The 17,715-nt window shown below is 35.1% G+C and overlaps 1 protein-coding gene across 6 annotated transcripts in view; it reads left to right on the top strand.

Moving 5' to 3' along the window:
• Positions 1-15,572, top strand: part of LOC107744184 (MOB kinase activator 2-like) — a 52,866-nt gene extending 37,294 nt beyond the window's left edge. For 5 of the 6 annotated variants that reach the window (XM_016557697.1, XM_016557699.1, XM_016557695.1 and 2 more), the window contains exons 2-5: positions 7,323-7,486; positions 9,612-9,705; positions 13,126-13,250; positions 14,268-15,572. In XM_016557697.1, the coding sequence (XP_016413183.1) occupies positions 7,323-7,486; positions 9,612-9,705; positions 13,126-13,250; positions 14,268-14,539 (655 nt within the window). In that variant the 3' untranslated portion in view covers positions 14,540-15,572. Of the gene's footprint in view, positions 1-1,288; positions 1,473-7,322; positions 7,487-9,611; positions 9,706-13,125; positions 13,251-14,267 lie in introns of those variants that run through there. The other variant, XM_016557694.1, reaches the window with a different exon arrangement.
• Positions 15,573-17,715: the final 2,143 nt, after the last annotated feature.

The following is a 17,715-nucleotide window of genomic DNA, read 5'->3' as shown; positions in this document are numbered from 1 at the left end:
GATGTCTGGTCCTACAGTACGTGTTTTGTACTATAATTGGTAATTGGACACAAGAACATGACTTAATGCTTTAGACTGAAAGTAAAGGCTGAACAGGAAGCACGTCCTGTAAATCAGTGACATAATTGTGTTATCAGACACGGCAGATGCTGCTGGTATGTTGTTTCAGTTGTCGTGAATCAGGTGGTGAGTAAACATCTCATGAAGTGTGTGGGATCAGACAGAGGTTTTGGTTGGGCCTTAGCTGACAGATACCATTTCACTGCGCAAGTCCAGCCCCTCAGTTTTACTAATTGTCTGTCGTCAGAGTACGTCAGACTAACTGTTTTTTTTTTTTTTTCAAGAACTTGTGGTTTTATGATTCACTGGCTTCTTGATCAAATATTTTCCTTTTGGCTTTAATGGGAAGGCGAACAAAATGCCAGTTACGAAATAGCTTTTGCAACAACTATGTTATATAAATATATTTTTAACGAGGTAAAAATAAAGACTTATTTCACTTATAATCACCTAGATGTTTCTGCGTTTTTATCAGTCTTTTCTTTATCCAGAGGCAGTCAACTTTTGATTTTTCAGACATTTTTCTCTTGTAAAGTATTAGTCACCCCCATATACTCAAATAGACTTTTTCTAATGTTTAATTAAAATTCTGTTTCACTGTCAGCAGTCAAAGTTAAGTTTAAACACATTCCCTCTGCTCCTCTGACAGGAATTTATTTGTAGTTTGGCTTCAGGCACAATTCAGTGTCAGGTAGACTTTTATATATAAATATATTTTAACCCTTAAAATATTATTGAGCCCTTTATATGTTTGGCTTTGAATTTGTAAATGTCCTAAATATTAGGACAATGGTTTTTGTCTCCAATAAGACTTAAGTAGCTCTTAAAATGTACTAGTGTCTGATTATTTATGTCGAGTTTAGGTGGTCATAAGATGTTGCTTTTATCAAGGTTTTATCTGAACAACCAGAATAAATAAACAAGTAGTGCATTGTCACTTTACCTCAGATTGGCTTGTAATTATGGTAAATGTTTCCTCTTAAACGTAACTGTAAAGAAGTAACTTCATTCGGAAGCCGGTCACACCACATTGGCCGGAATATAAAACACTGTCTGACCGAGAGCAAAGAACAGAGAGCAGAACTTCAAACCGCATGTCAACCACAACACGCCCCGCCCATGCGCGCGTATGATTGGCTGTCTTCTGGCGTTAACATATCATGCCCCGCCCGTTAACTGTTCTGATTGGCTGGCCTTTGGTAGAACGAGAACTTTGGAGCAAGAACTTTATATTCTCTTACGACCTAGTCTTAGAAAAGATCCACGGAAGGGAAAGGGAAAGACCGGTCAGTTCAAACGCCTTGGACTCTGTCCATTTTTTCTCGTTAGCACTAGGATATGCACTCCCAGAAAACTCCCAGAAGCGGATTAAGTTGCAAGATGGTTCTTCAGGCTGTTGGTAAAGTTTTAAGGTAACGTGGCTTTGCTGTTTTTGTATTGATCCAGTAGATTTGCATGTCTCATACAGCTGCATAAACCTAAATAGGAGCTATAATAAACAAAGTAACAATATTTCGTTAATAAATATATATGTGTGCATAATTTACACATTTTAAGAGCACAACAGTGCATTCAGGAGAATATAATTTTTTTTACGCAGTTTCACGTATCTCAAATGATTATTACATTAAGACTAATAGCATGCATATGGAGGGTATAATATATACGAATATATTATTTAAAAATATAATTTCAAATAAAAAGTCTATAGTAGGCAATTAGAAGCCGCGTCATCCATCAAAACTTTATAGGCAAATTGTTTGGTTGAAATTTAAATAACTTTTAGGCTTTTCTAAAAAGAGACATATAAAACTATTCGAAATTAGAATTAAAAAAAAAAAACATTTTACGCTGAACATTTGTTATTGGGACCGATTATTTGCGCGTGCTGTTTATGCAGCGAGAATAATAACATTCCGATCGCACATATACGATTGGTTGAGAAATTACGTGTCTCATGCATATTCATGAGCAAACATGAAACGTTTGTAATGATTCACTGCTAATTTTAATTGTTTGAAAACTTAGATTGTTCGAGCACTTGCACCGGTTATTACACTCGGGGAATTTAGATTGTGCTTAGTGGGAAACACAGATCATGTCTTATAGATAGATAGATAGATAGATAGATATGCAACTATTATGCAAAAAACAAAACAAAAAACCTGCATGTCTGTCTAAAATAATTGTTACAATGATTTACTTTGGAATACAATAGAGACAAGTGCAAAGAAAAAAAATAGAATCTAATTAATTCAAGAGGGCTCTTAATTCAATAGATTTCAAACAAGATAGGCTACTGTATATGTGAGTTTATAAGTATTGTTTTCCATGGCTCTTTTTGAACCTTTAAGGGGTAAATTTGTGAAATTAATTTGGAAAGTTTGTGTTTGTGAGGGATGGTTTCAAAGACCTCTCTCTTCAGCCACCTCTCTGTGGTGGTGATGCTGATGACCTCTCGCTGTACCGTCCCCATGGCGCTGTTGCTGTGTTTAACACAATACTGTCATCTCAATGGCTCTTCACACACTCCTGATGCCCATGAGAACTAGGAAGTCCAAACTTGGCTAGACGCACTCAGCCAAAGGCCAGCAAGTACTTTAGAATCAATGCTGAAGGTCACCCTGTTGTTTGAAACCAGTATAAATGCTCATAAAAAAATCCCGTTTTTATTTTATCATTATCCTGACTGTACAGTAAATAAATTGTGGCACTAATATTAATATCTAGAGAACAGGATGATTGATGGCCAATATAATAGCAATGTTGATCTACATAGAATTGCTGAAATGTAATAAACACTTGTTTTACACTATTTCGATTCACTTATTAATTATTAGTTAACAACTGTCTATAATCTCAAAAATTACAAAAATTGGCCAATTAATCATGCTGGCCGGCTGCTATGTCAATCTATTTCTACCTGTAAACCAACTTTATTGATGGTGCTTTTTGCACCAAATTTTGATCTTGACCAATGGATTGTCATGTCATGTGACATTCAATCATGGCTATTTATGGGTTTCTTTTGTTTGCGATTTTCAATCACTTGTCCTTGTGTGATGAGAATGAACTCTATGGCAGTTTTGGGAAAAACTTTGCACTGGCACTGTTTAGGTGCTTTTTCATTTTTTTTAAGAATAATGTAGTTTTCCTAAAGATTTTTTCACTGCTGTTTACTAATTTCCAGATTGTAGTTTTGGTATCCATATGGCATCTTTGAAGTTTCCAACCCTGTCCTGAGTCAGAGTGATTTAGGGATGTTTATGTGTTTTAGCTGCTTGCAGATGCTGGATGACAATGTGCAGAGTGTGTTGCATAATGTCAGGCTTCATGAATATATCATCTTTGAGATTCTGAACGTTTAATAATTACTTTTGACAAGATGTTTACCTTTCAGTGAAGTAAATTGTTTAATTAAGTTCCCTAAGAACTTGTGATCTTTATCCACACCAAGCCTTTGAAGAAAACCAGTGAACGTTTCCATGCTTTAAGATAAACACATGTATTAATGTTTTAAATTTAGTCACAAGATAAAATCAAGTCCAGGATTCTCCTGCTTGATTCTGATAAAACCAAAAAACAATGGAAAGCAAAGCATGGGAATGCATTTGAGGTTCCAGAACACCATGTTATGTCAGTACCCCAGTATAGTTGGTTTTTACATCAAGAAACAGTTTGTTCGTCCAAAAATCTGAACGCACATTGTTTTATTTTAGCCTTCACAGGGTTTCGTAATTTTCCAGGAAGCACCGTTTTTGTGAATTATGTGGTGAAGGGCAAATTCTCAAGCCATTAGCTAGTTTATTATAGAAAGAAAGAAAAACTTTCTACTAGCTGCCAGCGGCCGTCCTGTTACACACACACACACACACACACACACACACACACACATCATGCCCACTCATAGCAGTTTCCTGTAGATATCTTTGCCATAAAAGGTATTGTAGTTTCCAGACTCTCAAACCAAGCCAATGTTTTGACCAAAAACCTGTATCATCCACTCAGCTCTAGAAACCCATCTGTGTTTGTGTATCAAACACTAAAATCACGTTTCTCAACATAGTTTTACAGATTGCCATTCCTGGCTCCACTTTGGTAGGGTTCACACTTGAGTTTAATCTGGTGTCACTCCACTTTTGAGGTATGTGCTTTGACTGATTTGCAAATAAGTGTAATATATAACAACAAAAAGCTTAAAGCTGTGAGATGTTTCTGTAATGTTGATTGTGTCAACATTGTGTGTTCAGAAGCGACTCTTTTATTTTGTAGAATGGAATTTAGGGAAGTCACTCCGATATTTATGTTTAGATGTCACTCCCAAAACTTTGCAGAATGTAAAGAAAACATATCGTCTTTGAATTCTGGACATTAAAATATGTCCGTTATTAGTCAGCACAGGGATGGGTTTTGCGGGAAGCAGAGTGTTTGAGCTCAGCCGCGCAGATCCATCAAAGGATCTGGGAGATGTTCAGATCTTCCAGCTGGCTCAAGCCTCAAGTTCAAATTCCTACCAGCTGGACCTGACAGCTGCCCGCTTGCTGGCTGGCATCACTTTCACTTGATAAGGATGGTTGATCCTTCAATGTAGATCCTTTATACTGATCTTAGATCAGTTGTGCAAGTTCTTTGTTAATACATTTCTGTCATGACAACTTTCTGAGAGTTTAGCATGGTAATATACTGCTACAGCAAGCACTAGCCAAGTATCTGAATGTTGAGCAGCAAGCTCATTGGCTGCTGATGTGAAAAGAAACCAGTCAGCTGTGACGTGAATAATGGTGTAATTTTATCAGATTGAGTTCAAACGACAAATGACAGAATTTAGATTTAGAGAAAATGTCATATTGCACCATGGCGCTTCGGGTGTCCAGAGTTCGAATCCTGACTCGCGGTCCTTTCCTGATCCCATATCCCTCTCTCCCACTTCACTTCCTGTCAACAATACTGTCCTTTTTTGTACGAATGTGTACGATGTGATTCATACAGAAATGTGTGATTTTTAGAAAAAAACAAAAACAAGCATATGATGAGATTCATAAGGAAACATGCTTTTTTGTTTGTTTGTTTGTTTTGAATGAAAAAAAAGCATGAGGGTCCACTTCTAAACCTAACCAGTGGGACACATACGCAGATCGTACGAAAACATACAAATGAGATTGTACGAATTACCACCAATGCCCTAAAACATAAAATGGTGAAATGGTTCTGGTTGGTTGTTTATCAAAAGATCCCAGCCAGGCCTTTGTTATTTTGGTTTCTAGATACGGTTTTGGTTCTTCAGCATAAGTTTGTTGGATGTCCATTTTATTGTCTGTCATATGCTGTTTTAATCATAATTTCAAGTATCATTAATTTCAAAAGCACTGGTGCAGGACAGGTTCTGCAATGTTTATTACCTCCTATTGTTCCCATTTTAATAATGAGGTGGCTCATCGTTTAGGGACAGTTTGTCATTGTTGAAAGAGGACCAATAAATATCCTCTTTTTTTGGTTCTTTCTCTTTATTTCCTTCATATTTAAATTTTTTTTTAGTATCTTTGACCACATTACCCAATCAGTAACTTGCTTCATGGTGTAAATTCCCGTGTTGATTTATCTCTGTCTTTTTCCTGTTTTACACGGAACACTAATCCTGAGTAGTTGAACGGAATGACGTCCAAATAAAGTTGAAGTTTACCAGACTCCCCACGCTCCAATGATGTTTGATCGGACCGTGCTTCATGATTGAACCCTTTTAGACCTTTGACACAAGTCAGTTTAAGACCTCGATATGGATAAGATCTTTCCCGCTCCGAAGCAATCCAGAATCCTGACATTCCCACAAACTGCTCCTTTGTCTTGGCTTCAATTTAAAAACAAAATATATGGACTTTGGTCTCTGAGATAAGTCCTCTTCCTGGTCCTTGATGGACCGTTGTGTGTGAAAAGAGGAACTGGTGAAGGTGGTCAGAAACTTGAGGTTGGGAATGAGGCGTTTACAGTATAGAGAGGCTTTAACAGGAAATCATGTTGGTGGATGAGCAATAAATTCAGGGAGTTTTATTGTGTGATGCCAAACGGCACTGTTTTAAGGCTAAAAGGAAGAAAAGAGTTAAAATGAATGAGCAGTAAAGAGAAATTCTTCATAAAAGTGCTTTAGTTTTCCACATAAACATAATAAATCCGAGAGGAGTTGAAGTGAGTGCAAGGAAAGGATGTAAATTCTTTATAACCTGTCTTTGCCTGTGCTCTCATTATTAGCTGTTTAATGCCCCTGTAACCTTTGTCCCAGCCAGCTGCGGGATCTGCCACAGCAATGCAATTCTGACATTTACATGTTAAAACTAGCACTGGAAGTACAAGTCTGTTTTGACACCTGAGTTTGAAACAGACAAGAAATGTGGGTTACTCCAAAGAAGCAAAACAGAGATGTAGATCTAGTTTTTGTCAGTGGAAGAATAATTTCTTGTCCTGATCTATTAATTTATTAAGAAAAAAAAAGAAAAAAAAAAAGAAATATATATTTAATATACAATGAATTGAATACACATATTTTGTGATGAGCATGCTTTTAATTTCTATATTTATTTTATTTAAATTTTTTAGGGGCCCTAAAGTTTAAAAAAAAAAGTCTAGTGGTACAACTGTTTTGGTTTTGATGACAAAAAAATAAGAAAAGAAAAATTAAGAAAAAAAATCATTAAAAGAATTCTTTAAAAGAAAAGCTTTTATAACTAATATTTTTTTATTATTATTGTTGTTTCTTAAAATAAATTATCTTCAGTGATTATTAATATTTGAAAAAGTTGTCCACCAAAACAAGTCATGTGGGGCAACCAACTTGCATAAAACAGGAAATGACATCATAGAGAGCACCCGTGCAGAACCTCATGACTTTTAAAATTTGAATACATTTTTATTATTAATATTATTTTTAATTTACTTATTTTGATGAGGCAAGGTCAGTTCAGTTCAAAATGTCATGTGGTGCAACTCCCCCAAATATGACTTTATATTATATATATAAAAAAAAAAAAACTTTTTCTAAATAATGAAGATGTGTACATGTTTCAAGTTATTAGGAACATATATTGTATTTTACTTGATAGTTACACCACATGACATCTTTAGTCTTGCCATTTAAACTGTGTTTGGGAAACATGTTTGAAAACCACTTGTGCATTTGATGGCACTAATGGCAAAAAAACACACACACACATATCGCGCACTTCACTCTGTGCGTCTCATCTTAATGAATCCCTCTTCTCCACTTCTTGCAGGAAATCCAAAACGAAGCCCAATGGAAAGAAAGTGCCTGCTGAAGAAAAGAAGCACTACATGGAGCCAGAGTACACAAAAGTGCGGGTCATGGACTTCGACCTGAAAGATTTGGTGGCGCTTCCCACCAAAGAGATCGACCTCAACGAATGGCTCGCCAGCAACAGTGAGTTCCCAAGCAAACATTACAGCTGCTATGAGTGTTTGTCTTGTATTTTGAGGCTTAGAATCTTTGTCCGTCTTCAAAAATAACCTTCTGTTAGTCAGGAGTTTGGAAATCAGTCGCATTTTAGTGTGTGAGCACAAAGCCTTTTTGCAGAGTATGACATTCTTAATTAGTAAATGCTGCAAAAATGCTAACAATTTTATTGTAAACAAATGTTATTTTCTGTTAAAATGGAAATGTCTTAAGGAAATAAGTGGTTACTAAATGCTGCTTGCTAACTAGTGCTCATCTTTAGGGTTAGTGATTTGAACAGACCCCTATCTGCAAGTATATTCTTCTAAGTGACTGGACTTATGATTTTTTTCATGGTGAACAATAAAACTTTTATTTTTGATGTTAGCATGTTGCTAAGCTAATGACAAGATAGGAAATAATGTATATAATAATATATATTTCCTGTTAAAAGGGAAATGTAAGTAACTAGTGCTCATCCTTGGAGTTAGTGATTTGGTCAAACTCCTAACCATTATTATACACTTCTAAACTTTCAAGTTTGATATCAGCATGTTGCTAAGCTAACCACAGGATAGTCAATTAAAATAAAACAGTACACACAAATTTCACTATGAACCCGATAGCGGTTTCAAATGCAGCTTGCTAATTGAAATGGCTAACTAATGATAATCCTTAGGGTTAATGATTTGAACAAACCCCTAATGAATTTCACCTAGTGAACAATAAAGCTTTTCACGTTTAATGTTAGCATGTTGCTAATCTAAGGATAATTAAATGAAATAAAAAAACAACATGGTGCACAGAAATATTGTGTGAAATAATGTTTTAATGTGTGAAGTAATGTTTGTGAAATAATGTTTACACAACTGTTATTTATTGATCATTTGTGGTATTGAATGAAATATGTTCATAATCGACATTTAATAAGTGTATAATCGAAATTTCTCTCGCCTCATCCACCGTCTTAGATTTTTTTCATCAAGCTTGTCACAGTGCATTTTGGGATTTTCGATTACGAAAACATGGTGTTTAATAACACACCAAAATTAATTTGCTACGTTTTTGAACAACCTTGCCGAAAAAATCTGCTAAAACTAGCTTAAAGAGTTAGTTCACCCAAAAATGAAAATTAGCCCATAAATTACTCACCCTCAAGTCATCCTAGGTGTATATGACTTTCTTCTTTCAGACGAATCCAGTTATATTAGTTATATTAAAAATCGTCTTTGATCTTTCAAGCTGTTTAATGCCACTCAGCGGGTGTTGCATGCATTAGTCCAAAAGCAGTTAATAAAAATCGCCCATCCATAAAAAAAAAGTGTCTCACACGGCTCCGGGGGGTGAACAAAGGCCTTCTGTAGGAAGAATGTTGGAGGATTTCGATATAAGCCAAGAGGAGACTGGTTTTCCTTTGCTAAAGTAAGGAAACTTTGCTTCCTTTGCTCCTGTTAACAAACGTTGGTTTTCACGAGACTCACCGGCACATGCGCAGTGCTGAACTCATACGTCATTCTCCCGGAACTGCTTCCATGTACAACTGTTGGCGCATGCTACATTAAAGTTTTGAATATGGATATTTATCTTACAAAAACGCATCGATTCGCTACAGGAGGCCTTTGTTCACCCCCCCGGAGCCGTGTGAGACACTTTTTTTATGGATGGGCGCATTGTATTTACCTGCTTTTGGACTGATGCATGCAACACCCGCTGAGTGCCATGAAACAGCTTGGAAGATCAAAGATGATTTTTTTATATAACTCCGACTGGATTTGTCTGAAAGAAGAAAGTCATATACACCTAGGATGACTTGAGGGTGAGCAATTTATGGGCTAATTTTCATTTTTGGGTGAACTAACCCTTTAAGCTGGTTGATTGGACCAGCTGACCAGCTTAAACCAGCTAAGACCAGCCAAGCAGCATAGCTGGTTTTGTCAGTTGTTAAACTTCACGCCATGAGCGTGACTGTGACATCTTAAAACGCTGCCTTCATAGGGAGCTTATTTGGTTTTGGAACAGAGTCTTCAGCTTTATTTATTCTGAAATATCCGTGAAAGACTTTTCATAACTTTTTGAATGTCACCTTTTAAAACTTTTCTTTTGTTCTTTGCAGCAACAACCTTCTTCAATCTGATAAATCTGCAGTATAGCACAATCTCAGAGTTTTGCACTGGGGACACATGTCAAGCCATGACGGCCTGCAACACGTGAGTTTCCCTTTCTCTTTCTTTCTTTTGCCTGTCTTTCTTGCTCTTTCTTCCTCCAGACATGTCCTGTGGCGAGAACCAGAACCCTCTTCTCACGAGAACTGCTTCTGGATCAGATATTTCTCCTATTCGCAATGTTTTTCCATTTTAAGATCAGATCCCAGATCAGCACACTAGCTTTGTATGAATCTGGGTTTGTGGATCTGATTGGGGTTAATGCATGACTGGAATGAAAGCTGACACACATCTTACTGAAGCCAGTGCTTGTTTGGCTTTCAGATGTGTTTTGAATGAGAGAATACAAGGGAGCTATTCTCAGAATTAGGGGTTTTGTAAGTCTGTTCGAGGTGGAACCAATTAAATGACCTTAAAGGCCTATAGTTGAATGTTCTCTCAGGCTGTTTGGGAAGATCAGAGGCCCGAACTTAAGATGAAAGAGATCAGTTATAAAATTACTTACGACAACATTTACCTTACAGCTTTAGTCTCTTGACCAGCACAAATTATTTTTACCCATTTTTAAAAGTATTGTGTCATTTAAATTTCCCAGTATGTCAATTTTGCGCATTCCCCTACCTAAAATTGTATCAAGTTCTCTATAATATATAGCAAGTATCCAGAAAACTTTGTATTTTAGCCTAATAACTAGTGTTGCTTTCGTCAACGAAAATTATGACTAAATATCGTCGTCAACAAACCTTTATCACGTGACGAAAACGAGACGAGACGCAATGTAAATGCTGGTCATGTGACGATGACTAAAACTAAATGTATCATTCATAATAATAATAATATTATTATTATTATATAAAATGATTTAAATAATTTATAATACACAATATAATTAAAGTATTATTGTTGTTGTTCTGTTGTTAAAAATATAAGAATAAATATAAATGTAAAACAAATAAATATAATATATTGTTTTTAATAATTTTTTTTATTAATATTACTAAAAATAATAAAATAAATATAAAATTAATGTACATTAATAATCAACAATAATTATTATTTTATTCTGTAATAATATTTCAATCTTTTTTTGTTTGTTTATTTTGAAGAATTTGTAATGTTTCTATAACAAAGATTTGCTGTTTCCAAAGCAGCTGTCATTACCATCATACTAAGCATTTTAGAGAACTGAATTTCTATAAAATAGTTTAAACTTCATTATGATGGAAATGATTACACCATAGTAAGGAATGTCATTGGCTTAGATTTTTTTATTTTGTTTATGATATGAGAGCAGCTTTATTACCAAAACACTCAGTATTTGAGTATATCTTCACAGAGTTAACTGTCCAAATAAGTGAACGATGTCATTACCATCACACACAATATTAATAATCCACCCTTATACATTATACCAAAATCCACTTGAAGGCTGATCATAAAAGTTTTATCATTTAACATGAAACGGATTCAAGAAGTTTCATTTTCAGATTTCAAGCATTCAAAAAAATGCCCGTAATTGTAGAACCACCCTTCTACAAGTCAAACGGAAAGACGTGCCTCCATCTGTACATTCCCACAGCTAACCGTGTTGACGTTAAAATCGTTGCTCGACTCGTTCGCCCTGTTTGGCCGCAGTGAAGCCTGGGTGTGAATCTCTAAAGACTGACCCTGTAGAACCAGAAGCATGACTATTCATGACAGATGTTAAAGGACGTGAATTACCAACACACAAAACACTAACAATTACACGCTCACCTCCGGCATTCCACGCGGGACAAGGGAAACACGAGCCTTATTTACCGTCACCGCGCCGCTCTGTCCATTGAGAAATCAATTACTGATCAAAAGACTTAAAGGGAGGGACAGCGATGCGCAAATAGACCTGATGTTCAGTTTATTGAGTTATAAATGTGGTCATATATGTTGAGGTATTATGCTTATGTGCGTTCAGTGGGTGTTTCTTGAAATACATACACTTCCATTTCCTATGGGTTGATTTTTATTGCATTTACATTTATTTTTCATCTTTTTCAAACTGTTTTAATGCCTAAATTGTATTGTCTTCCCCTTGTCCCAGACAGATTTTCTCCATTAAACTATGAAAACTTTTTATTTAAAAAAATAATAAATAAAACTATAATCTGAAGTAACAGTTAAATATTCAGTACTGATTTTGTAAATATTTATATAACTTCTTAAACTAATTATGACATCGTCATATTGTCATTTACACCATTTACACCTTGTCTTCCCCTTGTCCCAGACAGATTTTCTCCATTAAACTATGAAAACTTTTTATTTAAAAAAATAATAAATAAAACTATAATCTGAAGTAACAGTTAAATATTCAGTACTGATTTTGTAAATATTTATATAACTTCTTAAACTAATTATGACATCGTCATATTGTCATTTACACCATGACCGAAATATTAATGTGTACATTTTTACTAGTAAGAAAACAGTTTTAATAAAAAAAAAAAAGCTTCATATGAAATGTGAGACTTGATGAAAAATAAAGGGGGGAAAAAATCAAGGTAAACACCACTTGTGAACATAATATTTTGTAGTGTGAGAATTGTAACATTTTGAAAACATTAAAAAAAAAGAAAAGATTTTGCCATTTTATTCCAAAAAATTTTCAATATTTAAATTTTCACAATCTTTTAAACCAGATTTTTGTACAAATGAATGAATGAAACAATTAATAACAATTAATAAATATGATAAAATAAACATTTAGAAATGTTTTTTCCACTAAAATTTGAAAAAGTGTCAAAAATGACAAAAGTATCAAAAAAGTTCAGAAAATCAATGTTAGTTTTTATTTTTAAACACTTGTTTCTATTGTACATATTGTGCTAAAACACTCACTCATGAATATGCATAACCATGTTTAGATTAGTAGGCCTTTTAATCTGAATATTTCATGTTTTGTTGAAGAGTTTTATGCAGGTAGATTCAGTACTTGCACTTTTGTGTTTGGCTTTGGAATCCACTCTCAAATCTGTAACTCGAGCGTGTAGTTTGACGATATCTGAGAACACAGACACTCGCTAGCATTCAGCCCGATATTTACTCGTCTGTAGCGTCTGTGTTTACGTGCTAATTGTGCTTTAGTTTACCGTGACGGTTATTTCAGTTCAACGTTCAGCGATCTTTATTTCGTCCCGTTTGGTTTCATGTGTGGGCTGCTCAACCGTTGAATGATCAGCGTTGGTTTGCGGTCAGCGGCTCTCTGCTGTGAGGTCAGTTATGCGTTCAGTTTGCATTCCTAGAGATTTGTAATGTCTACAGCCCCTCGAACCCACGCTACCCTCCCAAACTCGCTGTCACGATGGCCAGTCCTCCTTAAAATGCTGATAGGAGCTGTACGTTTTTTTAAACCATAAATTGTTCACTTTGTCCTGAAGTGCTCGAAATGTGAATAAGTTAATTTTGACTCGTTGTCTTCTTCTTTTACAGCATATACTACTGGTATGACGAGAGGGGGAAGAAGACGAAGTGCACAGCACCTCAGTATGTTGACCTTGTCATGACTTTCGTGCAGAAATTAGTGACGGACGAAGATATCTTCCCCACAAAATACGGTGTGTATAATCACTGCCCTCTAGCAGTCATAATACAGAAGTACAAGAGTTTAGATTCAAGTTCCTTAGATCAGTGGCGCCCTCTAGTGTTCACAGAGGAGAACGAGTTTTGTGAATAGAATTTCTTCTGGCTCTCTTCTGGATTCAACTTGTTAGGAAATGAAAATGAATACAAAATTTGTGCCGGTTTGTTTTAAATTTAATTTATTGCTTGTAATTTAAAGTAAATAATAATAAAAAAAAAAATATTTTGGTTTAATTAATATACAAATTAGTGTTATTTTGTTTAACAAAGACTAAAACCATAAACAACGTATTACTTTATTAACCAAAATAAAATATTTACTTTTTATTTCAACTACAACATTTGTCGTTTTCATTTTAAGTTGAAATACTAAAATAACTAAATCTAAATAAATGAAACCTTAATAAAAATTATAGAATAAAAACAGACACAACAAAATGACTAAAACTTGTATATTAAATTGAAAACTGAAAATATAAAAATAAAATGTAATTCAAAATATAAATGAAACTCTAATAGTATATTAATAAAAGTAAAAATCATTATAAATCATTGTAAATAATAATAATAATAATATAAATTAATTTTTTGTAATCCAAGATATTTTGAAACATCAGTTAACAATTGATTTAATTACAAGCAATAAATTACATTATTCATTTCCTATTTAAACCTGATTATTTCTTTTAATAGTATTTTTTTTAATTACTTAAATTTTCATTCAATAAATGCAATGAATTGAAAATGAATGACAAATAATAAATGACTTTATTTGATTATTTCCACATTTGTTGTAGTGTTTGAAAAGGCCTGCAAAATATTATAAATACCTTTTATTAAGGTTTTAGTGGGTAATCCTAGCATGTTGTTATAATAATCATTTTATTAAAGTGATTATAATAATTTATCGTTTTTATTTACTTTTAAATTCTTTTCATTAAATAACAATCAGTGATAAATGCTGAATGATAAATATCTCGATTTCCTTTCAGGCAAAGACTTTCCCAACTCGTTCGAGTCTCTGGTGAAGAAGGTCTGCCGGTATCTGTTTCACGTGTTGGCTCACATCTACTGGGCTCACTTTAAAGAGACGGTGGCTCTGGAGCTGCAGGGACACTTGAACACACTGTACGCACATTTCATCGTCTTCGTCAGAGAATTCAACCTGGTCGAGCCCAAGGAGACCTGCATCATGGACGACCTGTCGGAGGTGCTGTGCGCCCCCCTGCCGCCCCATACACACAACCACGTGACCGAGAGATGAGCCTCGAACTCGAGGAAGACGACGGAACGTGCGAGGCCTCTTTGGAAGGGCCCCTGCGTCACTATTTCTCACCGTGAGAACTGTTCAAAAGATGGGTCCGAAGGCCGGTGGTCTGCAGTTCTCGTACCAGCACAGATTGGTGTGAATGTTTCCTACAGGACGAAACAATCTGTCTACATTCTCATTTATACAGGAACAATTTATATTTTAATTTGCATTTTTATTATTATTTTTGCGCATGCGCTCGCGGAGGTTTTCGTTTTCTTTTAGGGAATGGTGTTTCAGCTCGGCTCTCATCAGTGCCTTAGATTTGTAGCTAAGGTATTGTCTGTTTATATGCAACAATGTTTCGAAAGTTATCATTGGCCTCTGGCTCCCCCTTGTGGAGGGAGTGACGTCACACACCGACTGAGTGTTTATGATCTCTGCAGCCTTATTTCACATAAAACTGTACCGGACTAGCGCAAAATCTCTCTTTTTCATATTCTAGCCATCATTATCCATTTCTTTATGTTCTTTAAATCATTTACGATGGTTCTATATGTACTTATTAGCCTTTTAAGATGATGTATAAAGGGTTTGATGGTTTGAATGATGCTTTAGAGAAAGTCTGGACTTGCTTTGTAGGTTTCCAACAAGGATATCAGCGATGTCTGCTCGCTCAGAGAGACGCTGCATTGTTGCATGGCAGTTGACTTTGACTGTGTTGCATTGATGAGCACATCCTCCAGCGTCGCAACCTTTTATTTTTTATTTCACGTTTTTATTCTTAAGTTATCAGAGGTCATGGATATTGTGGCGGCCCACGTGTGTAGAAAATGCACATTAATTTTCTGTTTCTCAAGAAATAGATTGTAACTATATAAGAAATCACAATAATTGCCTTTAGCGAGAGAGCATCTCTCCTCCTTATTTATTTTTACTTTTTTATCTATTTGCAGAGTTACTCAGTTCTTGCTTTCTTTTTATGTATTTTAATTATCTTAAGTTAAAAGCCACTTAATATTTTAAGCTCTGCGAAATATAATCAGATTAAAACAAGAAATGCCACGTTACCTCGGTGTGTTGTGTTTACTTCATTACTGAGACAGGAAAAAAATCTGAAATCACAAACTTCCCTACTATATAGTAGGCAAAAAACAGTATGTGAAAAAAGAAATATGTCCGAATTCACAGTAATCATAAAAGAGTAGGCAAAAAGTACCCGGTTCTGGCGTGATTCTGAAGTGTGCATATGATGGACACTTTACTATCCCATGAGGCCACAGGAGAGGATTTAGGAATGGCAGTGACGTGACGCAACTGGCGCTGGTAGGTCATGTGACAGTAACAACATGGTGACTGTAGTAGGCTACATTCAGTTAAAGTTCATACTAGTGATGGGAAACCGAGGCTTTCTGAACCGTTTGAGGCTTTCATCAAATTGTGCAGAAAAATCATTACTCGAAGCTTTTTAACACCGTACGCATTAGCGACATCTGGTGGTCAGACTCGGTTTCTCCAGCCTTTCTATCGAAGTAGTAGTTGTTTGATTCACGAACAGCTTGTAACACTCCAAAGAGAAAGGAAAACTTGAAATCGCATCATATGACCCCTTTAAATGTTTTACACATTAATAAATATGTTGTGTTTTTGTGCAGCATCACCTGAATAGAATGGAAGCCTGTTTCAGTCGTGGAATAATAATAATAAAGTCACAATTACTTTTTAAATTTTTTATCTCAGATTTGGACTTTGTTTCCTAAAACTCTGAAAATAAACTCAGAATTCTGATTTCTTTTCTTGTAATTCTGCCTTTTTTTCTCTCAGAATTGCAAGTTTTGATCTCACAATTTTTTTTTTTTTTTTTTTTTTTCCAAAACAGGAAAAAAAGATGTGCAATTAGCTGTATTTGTTATTCCGTGGCGGAAACAGGCTTCTGTGGAATGGTGCATGCACATGAGATGAAGATTGTATTTATTATAGTTTTCTATAAAACGTTTTGAATTATGTGTATGGTGCGGGTCGCCCCTCAATGTTTTTCACCATGTTGAATTGTCACGACTAGGGATGAGCATATCGATCCTGAACTATTGATATATCGATACTGATGCGAGTATCGAAAGTATCGATTCTCAAATAAAACAATATCGACATTAGGTGTTTTTTTTAACCAGTGATTTCGTTTATTTAACAAAAAATTTAATGCGTACAATATGCATTGAATTGGACGAATTATTGTGTAGGATAGAACTATTTTCCTGCTCATCTGATCGCAAATGATGCAAGACAGAACTTATCAATCACAGAGAGCGTTAAGACTGGGGCTGCGTTTCCCAAAAGTGTCATAAGAAACCATTAATGCTTTTGGGAACGCAGCCCAGGACAATTCTTATAAGAGGACAGAAAAAAAACCTGTATGTTTGAGTTATTTCACAATAAACAAATTGAAATCGTAGCCTACATAGTTTGTGCAATTACATTTAATTTGAATGTAAAAATGTCATATTGATCATACTGTTAGTATACTGTATAAATCATAGCTGTCAGAATTAGGGTTGCATTTTATGCGTAGGCTACAACAGCTTTTCACTGGCAGTCCCTTATGAAAATGAACCATGGTTTTACTAAAGTGATCATATAGTTCAACTATAGTAGTATTTGTAGATTTCCATGGTTACCACTACAGTAAACATATTTTAAAGCTGCAGTGCATAACTTTTTTTTCGTTAAAAATTATCCTAAATCATTATTTGAGCAAGTACATAACCAGCCAGTGTTCGAAACTATCGCCTTACTTTAGCCCGATTCACAACGGTTAGTTTATAATAATGTTTTCTAATTTGAGTGGTACGGGTAGGTTTTCGCGGGAAATTCGAGCATGCTGCTGCGTCATTACGTCACGTCTGTAAACATAAAGAAGTTGTCCCGGCTACTAAGCTATCGCATGTGAGGATCCTGCAGGTGGCCGATCGTTTATAGCCTTTTCTCACAGCAGCTAGAATAATTAATTTTATCATTTTGATGGCGTATTGTAATCCAGAAAGGATTATGTGTTTATGAAACACATGTGAATGAAATTAAATTATATTCCAGTTTTAAATGTGCTTCTGATTACAGATAGCCTGGGATTACAAAGATTTGTATTTTAAAGAAAACCAGTTCGAAGGGAGCATAATTAGCTTTTTGGGTTAAAA

This window comes from Sinocyclocheilus rhinocerous, unplaced genomic scaffold, assembly GCF_001515625.1.
Source record: "Sinocyclocheilus rhinocerous isolate Xijiao unplaced genomic scaffold, SAMN03320098_v1.1 scaffold2935, whole genome shotgun sequence".
Taxonomy (NCBI): domain Eukaryota; kingdom Metazoa; phylum Chordata; class Actinopteri; order Cypriniformes; family Cyprinidae; genus Sinocyclocheilus; species Sinocyclocheilus rhinocerous.
The sequence above is the reverse complement of the archived record's forward strand: the minus strand, read 5'-3'. Positions and strand labels throughout refer to the sequence as shown.